We start from the raw sequence: 12,978 nt of genomic DNA, 5'->3' as shown, positions 1-12,978 counted from the left end.
GGAAAAAAGAGTACAGTCTCCCCCTCTTGCCGACATTATTTAATGTCTCGAAATCGGTGCATCCCAATCTCATGTACCAATCTTTCAAAGGAGGATTTTGGGAGTGACTTTGTAAATAAATCTGTCAGATTGTCACTTGAGCGAATCTGTTGGACATCAATTGTCCCTTGATTTTGAAGATCATGAGTGAAGAAGAATTTGGGAGAAATATGCTTTGTTCTATCACCTTTGATGTATCCACCCTTAAGTTGAGCAATGCATGCTGTATTATCTTCAAACAGGATAGTTGGAGCTATCATATGATCAATCAGTCCACATGATGATAGAATATATTGGATCAAACTCCTGAGCCAAAAACACTCGCGACTAGCTTCATGTATCGCAAGTATTTCAGCACGATTAGAGGAGGTTGCAGCAATCGTCTGTTTCATAGACCTCCATGATATAGCTGTTCCACCATATGTAAACAGATATCCTGTTTGAGATCTCCCTTTATGTGGATCAGATAAGTATTCGGCATCTGCATAGCCAACTAGTTGTGACTTGGATCCATAGGGATAAAACAATCCCATATCAACCGTCCCATGAAGATATCGAAAGATTTGTTTGATTCCACTCCAATGTCTTCTGGTTGGAGAGGAACTATATCTTGCTAGTAAATTCACAGCAAATGATATATCGGGTCGTGTATTATTAGCAAGATACATTAGCGCTCCAATGGCACTAAGATATGGTACTTCAGGACCAAGGATATCTTTATTTTCTTCTTTAGGACGGAATTGATCCTTTTCCACATCCAAAGATCTTACGATCATTGGGGTACTTAATGAATGTGACTTATCCATATAAAACCTTTTCAATATCTTTTCTGTGTATGTCGTTTGATGAATAAAGATCCCACTTTTTATATGCTCGATCTGCAGGCCGAGACAAAACTTAGTCTTTCCAAGATCTTTTATCTCAAACTCTTCTTTTAGAGTTTTTATAATTGTTGGAATCTCTTCAGGAATTCCAATGATATTTAAATCATCAACGTACACAACAATTATAATGAACCCAGATATAGTTTTCTTTATGAAAACACATGGGCAGATATCATCATTATTGAATCCGTTTTTGGCCAGATAATCAGTAAGACAATTATACCACATTCGTCCAGATTATTTTAGACCATATAAAGATCTTTGCAATTTGACTGAGTATAACCATTGCGAATATTCATTGGATGGTTTAGATATCTTTAGTCCTTCAAGGACTTTCATATAGATATCCCGATCTAATGAGCCGTACAAATAGGTTATTACCACATCCATTAAATACATATGCAGTTTATGATATGCAGATAAACTGACCAAATAACGCAATGTTATCGCATCCACTACAGGAGAATACGTTTCTTCATAATCTATACCGGGCCTTTGTGAAAAACCTTGTGCCACAAGTCGGACTTTGTAGTGCACAACTTCATTTTTCTCATTTCGTTTTCTCACAAATACCCATTATATCCAACAGGTTTTACATCTTCAAGTGTACGGACTACAGGTCCAAAGACTTCACGTTTTGCAAGTGAGTCTAATTCAGCCTTCATGGCTTCTTTCCATTTTGGCCAATCATTCATTTGTCGACATTCTTCGACTGATATTGGCTCAAGATCCTTACTTTCATGCATGATATTTAATGCCACATTATATGCAAATATTTCATTGATAATTGTCTTATTTCGGTCCCATCTCTCTCCTGTAAAGACATAATTTATCGAGATCTCGTCATTTTCACAATTTTCAGGTACCTGAACGTCTTCTGGTGTTATATAAGAATTTTGGACAACTGCAGGTGTCTCTACTTTGTCTTTTTTAACAGGAATATTATTTACCTCTTTTCTCTTTCGAAGATTTTTGTCTTTGGAACTGACAGGCCTGCCACGCTTCTGCCGTGAATTTGCTTCAGTGGCTACTTGTCCTACTGGGACATCAATTCGAATTGGGGAATTTTTCGCTGGTATATAAGATTTAGTTATCCTCTTTGTATCAGAAAATGCATCAGGCAATTCATTTGCTATTTTTTGCAAATGTATAATCTTTTGAACTTCCAGTTCACATTGCCCTTATCGAGGATCTAACTGCATCAACGATGAGGCATTCCAATTAAGTTCCTTTTCAGGAAGCTTATTGTCTCTCCCTAATGTTGGAAATTTTGATTCATCAAAATGACAATCCGCAAACCGGGCTTTAAATACATCTCCAGTTTGTATCTCAAGATACCTCACTATAGAGGGAGAATCATATCCAACATATATCCCCAATTTTCTTTGGGGTCCCATTTTGGTGCGATTAGGTGGTGCAATGGAAACATATATCGCACACCCAAATATTCTTAAATGGGAAACATTTGGCTGCTGATCAAAAGCTAATTGCATAGGAGAGAACTGATGGTAACTCGTTGGCCTTAAACGAATAAGTGCTGCGGCATGTAAAACAGCATGCCCCCAAACTGAAGTTGAGAGATTTGTTCTCATAAGTAAGGGTCTAGCAATTAATTGGCGGCGTTTAATAAGTGATTCTGCTAACCCATTTTGTGTGTGAACATGAGCTACTGGATGTTCAACACTTATACCATTAGCCATACAATAAGTATCAAAAGCTTGGGAAGTAAATTCACCAACATTATCAAGACGAATTGCTTTGATTGGATTTTCTGGAAATTGTGCTTTTAATCGAATAATTTAAGCCAATAATCTCGCAAACGCCAGGTTGCGAGAAAATAATAAGCACACATGTGACCATCTCGAAGATGCGTCTATTAGGACCATAAAATATCTAAAAGATCCACATGGTGGATGAATGGGTCCACATATATCACCTTGAATCCTTTCTAGGAATTCAGGGGACTCAAATCCAATCTTTACTGGTGATGGCCTTAAAATTAAGTTCCCCTGAGAACATGCAGCACAACAAAATTCACTAGTTTTAAGAATCTTCTGGTTCTTTAGTGAATGTACATGAGAGTTTTCAATAATTCTCCTCATCATGGTTGTTCCCGGATGACCCAATCGGTCGTTCCAAGTTATGAACTCATTTGAGCTAGTAAACTTCTGGTTTACAATGGCATGTAATTCAATTGCACTAATTTTGGTATAATACAACCCAGATGAAAGTGAGGATAATTTTTCTAATATAACTTTCTTATTTGAATCATGAGTTGTGATACATAAATACTCATGATTTCCCTCATTCATCGTCTCAACATGATATCCATTTCGGCAAATATCTTTGAAACTCAACAAGTTCCTCAGAGACTTGGTAGATAATAGTGCATTATTTATTATAAGTTTTGTTCCTCCAGGAAACAAAATTATAACTCTTACGGAGCCTTCTATCACATTGCCTGAACCAATAATAGTATTAACATATTCCTCTTTTGGCATAAGATGGGTAAAATATATATCACTTTTGAGAATAGTGTGTGAATTTGCACTATCCGCAAGACATACATCTTCGTTACATATCCTTGCCATTCTCTTCAAAGACAAATAACAATAAAATGAGTAGTATGCACAGTTAAATTGAATACTTGATCAGAATTATTTTTCTAAGAAACACTGTACATAAAATAATGTCATATACTAAAATTTTATTTTAAAATTTGACACATTTAATAATTTCAAAATTCATAAACATTACTATTTCATTATTTATGTACATCACATTTGAAACTTAAATACATAGAAAATAAAACTTAACAATAAGTTCTTTACATTATTTATTTACATAGATACTTCACAATCCCACATATTAAACTATTCCATCATTGATCAAATGACCAATATTTCCTTCAGGATCCTCAAAGAAATCAGATACATCATAATGAGTGGTGGAGTTCTCAGCATCATTTGAAACAAAATTTGTTTCCTTTCCTTTGTCATCATTTTTCAAAGATGCCTGGTAAAGATCGATTAGGTGCCTTGGGGTACGACAGGTACGTGACCAATGACCATTTCCACCACAACGGAAACATTTATCCTCTGTTGATTTATTCTGCCCGATATTTCTTTCTTTATTCCACTTTTGGTGAGATCCTCTCTTTTGAACATAATTCTTTTTCCTTCCATAATTTTTCTTATTATTAAAACCTTGCCATTTACCTATTCTGGGGTAATTTGTCACATTTACTTCAGAAAATGGGGCAGCGCCAGCTGGGCGCGCTTCATGATTTTTCAATAACAACTCATTGTTGCGTTCAGCAACAAGAAAGCAAGAAATTAACTCAGAATATTTTTTAAACCCTTTCTCTCGATACTGCTGCTGCAGGAGCACATTCGAGGCATGGAAGGTTGAGAAAGTTTTCTCCAACATATCATGATCAGTTATTTTTTCCCACACAATTTCATTCGTGAGGTGATTCGAAACATTGCAGAATTATATTCATTTATAGATTTAAAATCTTGTAAACGCAAATGCGTCCATTCATATCGGGCTTGAGGAAGTATCATCGTTTTCTGATGATTATACCTTTCTTCAAGGTCTTTCCAAAGATCTGCAGGATCTTTTACTGTGAGATATTCATTTTTCAATCCTTCGACAAGATGACGACAAAGAAAAATCATGGCTTTGGCTTTATCCTTTTGGGATGCATTATTTTCAGCCTTAATGGTATCTCCAAGGTCTATTGAATCAAGATGGATTTCAACATCTAATATCCATGATAAATAATTGTTTCCAGATATATCAAGAGCATTGAATTCAAGATGAGAGAGTTTCGACATAATGAAAAATTGTTACCTGAGTCTTCTTAAAAATTTGATCAGAGTCTCGTGCTGATAACGTGTTGTGAAATAAATAAAAAATATATTAAATATAAAATAAATATGTATAAATAGAAGACTCTAACGTTAAAATAATTAGCTCAATAATGATTTATATATATAATAATATTATATGTTGTAATGTGTATATATATATATATATATATATATATATATATATATATATATAAAGATAGAAAGGAGTATAAAAAGTAAAGAGAGAGAGAATTGCATAAATATATATATAAAGATAGAAAGAAGTATAAAAGTAAAAAGAGAGAATTGCATTTGCTTTTGTTTTATTGCTTTTCACTTTGTGTAAAATATATCGAGTGATGCTGTCTATTTATACAGGTAAGATGCTCTTATATTCAACTCTCATTTATTTTGTTTCATCCTTAAAAAATGATTCTTTCATTGTTCACCGCCCAAGTCATAAATGGACATCCATTCCATGTGTTTGATCTTATCATAACAACAATTACGTTTTGATACTACTTTAAAAAATTTATAATAAAAGAATGGGTATTCTTCAATGAAGATAAAAATTCTAATTTTGACCAAAAAATTAAAATAGGACAAAATAAGATATTTGAAACAAAACTAATATATTTCAAACATTAGAAAAGAAATTATGACATCACAAACTTTTACCCCACTAAATAAAAAGAGATCTCATGGACAAAAGTTTAAACAAGTTCGACAATGATCATCCTGTTAGAATTAGCGTATGCTTACAAAATCTAACTAGTTACATAAATTGCACATGCATGCATATTTAAGAAGTTACAACTTTGTGAAAGTGGTTTCCAAATTTCACTTTCTTTAGTATAATGTACCAGGCATCTTTCGCATCTTTCAAATCTTGGATTTTCCATATTACAGACGTGTTTTTTTTTTTTTAACATTTGGGGCATAAGGGGTGATGTGGAGGTGATTTGGCATTCCCATTTGTTGAAACAAAAGGTTGTGTTTCGGTGCCTCCATCGCATGATGTTGTTAATGGCGGACCTAAATTTAGCTGACTAGGTTATCACAAAATAAGCAAAGGTCCTTTCACCTTGCTTACTCGATAAGCACATTCTTTAAACCTACCCAATTAATTAATTATAAGTACAAAGGATTTAATCACTGATGGATGCTTGTATTTCTATCATATCAATGATATTTGCCAAGTTAATCTGCCTGATGTAACAATTCATGTAGTAAATGGTAATTCCTTTCCACCTGCTTTCCTTAAATTCCATTTGTGATGGGTGACTTCTGATTTAGTCTGGAGTGTTTTTCTTTTAAAAAAATTGCAGCCACTAAGTGTGATTTAAGATTAAAACTTGTAAATAAAAATTTGTATCAAACTAATTTTATAAACTTGATTTTGATAAAGAATAAATTAATATTAACTTGATTTATATTTGACATTTTATCTCAAAATAAATTATAATAAAATAAATATTATTTAAATTATATTATTCAAAATCACATTTAAATAAAAATTATTAAAAAATATAAATTTATATTATTTAAAATTATATTTTTTTAATACTCTTTTGACTATATTTTTTTAAAAAAAGTTTAAATGTGTTAAAATTTAGTAATTTTTTTATCATAATATTTCAATAATTTATTTAATTAAATTTAATCTTTCTAATGAAATCAATAACTTATATTATTAAACCCTAACTACAAAAAATGATTAAAAGAAAAAGATCGTAGTTAATAAAGATTGAACGTCATTGAATAGTTCTCTATTTTATCTAGAGATAACTGTCGTCTCATTGACTTTATATATAATCGAGATCGCGGTGATAGAAACTTAAGAGTATGATTGATTACAAACTATGAAGCATGGACACTTCTCCAATTTGCTGTATTTGCATGTTAGACAAAATTTGGCACGACATTCATCGACACTTCGTCCGACACACGTGTCTTCTATGTCTAACTGTGTTCTAATAAAATCATGTGTCTGTGTATCTCATATCATGTCATATCCCGTATTAGTGTCCGTACATGATAGGTTACAAACAAATCCAAAAAAAAAAGGTTAGTTAATATAGCCTCAAATAGAATAAATACAAGGGAAAAAAAATATTAACCCTCTAATGCCGAATGCCAATGCCAATGCACTAACTTTAAAATGTTATGTTTGCATGGATTGTGTAATATAGTCTTTCAGTTTCAATCTTCATTTGTCCCATTAACCTGTAATATTATATTATAATATAGATAGAAAGTTGAACATCACCCATAACGCTGGTATCTTTGGACCTTTCATGATATATATCATATTATCATTGATATATGTCAAGTTGCTGGCCAATAAAAGCTACCGCGACATTGTAACCGAAAGAGGCAAACACTTCATCAGTTCATCACCTAGATTTATCCAATTTGGTGATATGCCTTAAGTTCTGCAATCAGCTTATAATGATCAAAACAAAGCAATCCAACAGAAAGAGGTTCAGGCCGTTTTGACTTGGAGATCCCCCACAGTGGAAGAAACTTTTGTGAAGAACATGTAAAATATTGATACGACACAAGTAATCAAGTACTGAACTCCTCGCATTCTGGTCCACAAGTAAAGTTGATGCATGATACCAAACTTAACTAGTTCCTTAACAGCATGAGTTAAGCCGAAGAACCAGATTTGAGCTCACGTCCAAGTTCAGTAACTTAAAAGAACTATGTACTTAACAGTTTATAACTTGTACCTAGTTTCAGCTAACTCAGTTAACTTGAGCTGCCTCTGATCATCTGGTGAGTTGTGCTCGAGTCTGAAAAAGCACATTCTCATAGAATCCAAGCCTTTGGGGAAACTAGGGTTGTTTCTAAGATGCAAAGAACCATAGATAGACATGTCTAAAGCCCTTTTAGCAACACATTAGTGATCATTCAACCATATCATAAAGTCTAATACTGAAAAAAAAGAAACCCTAAAAGCTCTCATCAATACTTTCACACTGAAGCTACTAATCAAGCTCACAAGTGTTCAATAAAGACGGCGGCTCCAGCAGAAAAATTCCACAACAAAGGACAAACTTTTACATGATGAAAAGCTACAAATTGAATTGAATTGAAGTAGTGTTGATCACATTGATTCAAATGCCTATATACAAAGTATCTTAGCAACTGGAGCTAAGAAGCCAGCTACATAAAATTAAAAACCTTCAAATAAATAGCATTGGGCAAAGTTTTGATTAAAAACAACTAATAACCCTAAAAAAAAGGTTCACAAAAGGAAGATAGAATTATAGAAAGCACAAAATATATTACAGCAATGGTAGAACATAACAGAATGTGAAACAGAACATACCAATTGGCATCAACCAGCGAAGGTACCACCTCCACCGCCGCCGCCACCGCCACCTGAACCAGAAGCACCGTTAGCAGAATTGAAGACTCTCTTGTTCTTCCTCTTGTCCGCTTCATAATCTCTATCATCAGTTGGCAGCTCAAACCTGCAAACAGGGCACGAATTTCGAGAACCTAACCACGGCACAATGCAGTCTCCATGGTACTCGTGCCCGCACGGCAACCTCCTTGCCACGTCACCGACGCCCACCATGTCCTTGCATACGGCGCACGCCACCACCTCGCTCTCCGACGAGATCTTCACTGTCGGCAGCGCCTCCACGGCAGACTTCGCCGCCGGCGGAGCTCCCCTCCTCCCTCCCCCATCGCTCTCCGCCAGCGTCTGCAGCAAGGCCTCATACTCCGCCGCGTCGACGTAGTCCTCAGGGTTTCCGACGTAGCGATCGGAATCCGGCAGCTGGAGGCGGAACTCGATGGAGTTGTCCTCAAGGCCCATCAGGATGTCGGCCCAATCCAAGATCCGGTTCCGCATACTCCTCGTTCGCGTCGCCAAATCCCTAATTCGGAGACGAAGCAGCTCGCGCCTCCTCCGCCGCAGATCTTCGTCGTCGCCATGTGGTTCCTCGTTTCCGACTCGATCTCCTCGCTCCTCGACTGCGTTTTCGCGGTCTTCGCCTCCGTGATGGAACTCGATGCCGTTTTCCTCGTCGTCATCGTCATCCTCGTCGTCGTCGTTGTCCCAGCCTCCGAGCTCGATCCGGAGGAAATCGTTTTCCGGCGAGCGACTAGGCGGAGGAGGAGGAGACGCGTCGTCGTCACGCGCTGACTGGGCGATTAGGCGGAGGACGTGGAGGAAGTGAGAGCCGAAGTAGGGGTCGTCGGAGGAGGAGGCGGCGGCAGCGGAGGAAGGGAGAGAGGGAGTGGGGATGGACTCGACGAAGCCGTTCTTGCAGTCACCGCAGATGACGTCAGGTAGGTCAGGGAGTGTCTCGACGGAGACGCGCTTCTCGCAGTGGTAACACCAGTACGATGGCGCTTCGGGAGCTGGAGGAGGAGGCGGTGGCTGAGACGGTGACTCCGACATGGTTCGCTTTCCGGTGCGGCGGAGATGGGAGCTGGAATGGAAAGCAAAGGAGCCGAGTGTGATTGTTTTCTTTGGAGATTTGGGTTCCTTTTGATTTTATGTAACGTATAATAATAATAATAAATTAATAATTTTTATTGCAATAAATTAATATAAGAGTTTAATTGGAAATGGAAATGGAAATGGAGCATTTCTTCCTTTCTTTTCTTTTTTATTTTTTTCGTGTAAAAATTAATTAGTGGGTCATGTTTGATAGTTCATTGTCCAGGATAAAGTGGAAAAACAATATATTAGTAAATACTATATAATTTGTGGAAAAATCAATGTACAAGATCAAGGAAGAATCAAGTGAACCCGGCTGAAAACAATCGTAATCATACTGCCAAAACCAAAATTTACAACTCAAATCACAACAAATTATGATATATATTACATTACATTACACATGTGGGTTCCATAAGAAAACTAAAAATATTCTCCTCTCTTATCAATAAAGTTCATCATGTTGATGTAGGAAGAATACCCTATGTCTGATGCCAATCTTTACAACTAAGAATTATAATTATAATTATAGAATCAAATAAGCACAACAGGCTCATTGATGGTACCATTAAAATTAACTTTACAGAATTCAGGAAAATGGAGACCAGCCTCATCCAGGCCAGCCTTCGTAATATGTGGGCATGATCTCACATCCAAGTATTCCAGATAACTGCATTTTCCCACAAGAATGCCTATTCCTGCCACTGTGATCTTCGGACAGTTACTAACCTTCAAAATCTTCAACCTCAAATCCACCTCCTCGCTGCTTATAAGCTCGAAAGCAGTATCGCTCACCTCCTCACAGCAACCAATGTCCAGTGCCTCAAGGTTTCTGCATTGACTTAAAATACAGCTCAACGATGAATCCGAGAGGTTTAGACACCAATCCATCCTTAAGTTCTTAAGACTGCTCCTACCTGCAGCAGCAAGAGATTTTATGGCGTCGTTGGAGACATCCCGGCAACCACCAATGATTAGAGTCTCAAGATTATCGCAGTATTTGGACAAGGATAATATGGTTTCATCCCCAATTTTGTAGCAATCCAACAACTTCAACGTCTTGAGAGATGATGAACAAGCCCTAGAAACACTAGAGACACCAACATCGCTGACATTACTGCATTTGTTGATGTCCAAATACTTGATCTGTTGACAACCACTTGCAAGGCTTATCAATCCATAGTTGGTAATATTTGTGCACCCTTGCAATCCCAGTTTTTCTAGATTATGACAGTTTTTGGAGAGAGCTTCTAATATACCATCCGTAACGAATCTGCAACCGGCGAGATGCAATACCCGTAAGTCACTACAGCCTTTAGCGACAGCAGCTAGTCCCTTGTCAGTCAGCTTTCTGCAGTAGGATACATCCAATGACTGCAACAAGGAAAGACCTTCACCAATTGCTTTCATTCCAACATCTGAAATTCCTGTGTACATTAAACCAAACAAAAACATTCCATGTCAATCTTATTGAGATTTTCACTCCCCATCATAAGAAAAGCAACATCACAAAGGTGGTTATTGACCTTAAATCATCACTCAAATTGACTATCATGACAACAGCACTAAAAATTTTCAAAATTGTTCATTTTCAAATTGCATAATAGAAACAACAACAGAACTCAGAAGCACAATCATTCCGAGTGATGAGTTCAAAACTACTTCATATAACCAGTTTTAAAAGCAAAAATAAAGAAAAAGCAACAGCAGTAAACAAACCCAGCATTTTTAAAAAGAGGGGGGGGGGGGGGCTGAAATTTAAAGCTCAATCTTTGGAGGAAAAAAAAAACAAAAAATTGGAACCGGCATTAACAAAAATCGTAAAGCAGCAGAAGCATTTTTAACAACAGACTTTTAAATTCAATGATAATGCCTAAAATAAAATTAATTAGCACAGTAATATTTGGGGAAAAAATAACAATCAAAATACAAGTCAGCACACTAGGGAAAAAAACATAGCATCCATCACGATCAGAAGTCTGAAAGATCAATTTCAACGGTTTTCTCGCAAAACAAACAAAAACAACGGGGAAAAAAGGGAAAAAGAGTTCACCTTTACAATTATGCAAATTGAGGACCCTCAAGCATGTGAAACCATTGGCGATGACTGCGAGGTCGGAATCGGTGACGCCGGGATAGAACGACCGCGAAACGGACTGGGCAAGGTCCAATTCGAGCAAGCGCGTGAACCTATCAGCCATTCTGCGAAGCATGTGTGGACCTGCACGCGCCGCAAGCTTCTTCCTTTCGGTGCTCTGCAATCGGAGCCACCTCTTACACACCAACCCGAAGATCTCCTTGTCCTTCTCGCTCTCCAGCTTCGCCAGGATCGAACGAAGCTCGTCGTCAGTGAGAGTGTCGTTTATGCAGAGGTTCGAGGATCCCGATCCGGCACCGTTCATTGTTGTTGGTGCGGAGGAAAACCCTAACCCCTCGAGAATTTGAGACTAATTTTTGCAGAGCCCGGTTACGGACGGAATAATTAGCGTACAAAAGCAAAGCTTTAGCAGCTGAGAGGTGTGAAAATGAACCCTAATTTGGGGGCGTGCATGATTATCAGCAACGAAGCGTACATTGAAGGAAAGGTTCTCGCGAGTGAATTTACGTGGCAATGCCCCTTCTTCATAAGATAGTGCTTTTAGTTAAGGGGTGATTTCGTCAAAGAGAAAAAAGATATTATATTTTGGGTGCTGTTAGTAACTAATTGATTCTTTCTTTGTCGCCTTTGTAGTTATAAACCTACCAACCCCATCTATTATACATTTATACATAAAGAACAAGTGTCTAAAGTTGAGAAAAATTTTTGTGCACATTAAATGTGTTACTTTCATAGTCACAAAAAAAAATGTGTTACTTTCATAAAAAAAATGTTATGAAAATAAGTATTGATGTATTATAAAAAATAAATATAGTAGTATGTACATAAATAAATAGAGTAAATAATAATTTTTAACCACAAAAAATATAAATATCAATAAATTTATTCATAAAAAAACAAAACTAACGTTATATTCATAAAAAATAGATTCTAACTAATAAAATAAACCAAAATTTAAAAAATTATTTAAAATTTTTAAATTATTCGTTTTAATATTTTACCGTCATCTCCATCCAATCCCATAACTTTTTCTTTTTTTTTTTATATTGTAACACCTAGTTCTGACACCACCATTAATGAACTGTATCGAGTCTATTCTTTGTGATTCCTTTATCAACACGTCGTTGTTCTTCTTCCAGTTCCGAACCTGCAGCGTCTCCTCTCCTGTTGCTCGTGGCGTGAAGAACAATGCTCTTGCGCAGCCACCAGAATCCTCGGCAACCCAAGAGGAAGTGATTTGGATCCAAACGCAGAAGTAGAAGCTACTTTTTCCTTTAGCGAGAACGCCGACAAGTGTAAGACCCGTGATTAAAGCGACCATTTAGATAATATAAAATGATAATTTAATTGCTCGAAATAGGTTCAAAAATATAAAAGTGTTTTTCAATAATATAAAGGTGAAATTTGAATTCAATGAATTTTTTTGAGTGGAAAAATGTATGTTTTGCGAAAATTTTTTGTAAAAATGCGTATCGGTCTTAAGCCGGTAGTACTGGCTCTAGTCTGTCCGGTACTGCGTATTTTGGAAAATAAGATTTTGAAAATTGAATTTATTGTCTTGAAATGACAAAAAAATTTAGAATCGAAAATCGGACGCTAATCTTAAAGGTTTTGACCTAAAGTTGGGCCAAACAGACCTAA

The 12,978-nt window shown here is 36.4% G+C and overlaps 2 protein-coding genes across 2 annotated transcripts; both read right to left on the bottom strand.

Moving 5' to 3' along the window:
* Positions 1–7,864: 7,864 nt before the first annotated feature.
* LOC130950786 (E3 ubiquitin-protein ligase CIP8) lies at positions 7,865–9,436 on the bottom strand. Its single transcript, XM_057879375.1, has one exon. The coding sequence runs from the start codon at positions 9,195–9,197 to the stop codon at positions 8,124–8,126; it is 1,074 nt and encodes a 357-aa protein (XP_057735358.1). The 5' UTR covers positions 9,198–9,436; the 3' UTR covers positions 7,865–8,123.
* Positions 9,437–9,546: 110 nt separating this feature from the next.
* Positions 9,547–11,869, bottom strand: LOC130950785 (F-box/LRR-repeat protein 4). The gene is made up of 2 exons (XM_057879374.1): positions 11,293–11,869; positions 9,547–10,666 (listed from the first exon to the last, which is right to left on the bottom strand). Exons 1-2 carry the CDS (start codon positions 11,639–11,641, stop codon positions 9,774–9,776), a joined length of 1,242 nt encoding a protein of 413 aa, XP_057735357.1. The 5' UTR covers positions 11,642–11,869; the 3' UTR covers positions 9,547–9,773.
* Between the last annotated feature and the right edge of the window lie 1,109 nt (positions 11,870–12,978).

The sequence above is a fragment of the Arachis stenosperma genome, chromosome 9, assembly GCF_014773155.1.
Source record: "Arachis stenosperma cultivar V10309 chromosome 9, arast.V10309.gnm1.PFL2, whole genome shotgun sequence".
Classification (NCBI taxonomy): domain Eukaryota; kingdom Viridiplantae; phylum Streptophyta; class Magnoliopsida; order Fabales; family Fabaceae; genus Arachis; species Arachis stenosperma.
The sequence above is the reverse complement of the archived record's forward strand: the minus strand, read 5'-3'. Positions and strand labels throughout refer to the sequence as shown.

Coding starts and splice junctions, on each gene's coding strand:
- LOC130950786 (XM_057879375.1), bottom strand. CDS start 9,197: ATGTCGGAGTCACCGTCTCAGCCACCGCCTCCTCCTCCAGCTCCCGAA.
- LOC130950785 (XM_057879374.1), bottom strand. CDS start 11,641: ATGAACGGTGCCGGATCGGGATCCTCGAACCTCTGCATAAACGACACT. Junction 10,667..11,292: donor CAATTTGCATAATTGTAAAG/GTGAACTCTTTT, acceptor TAATGTACACAG/GAATTTCAGATGTTGGAATG.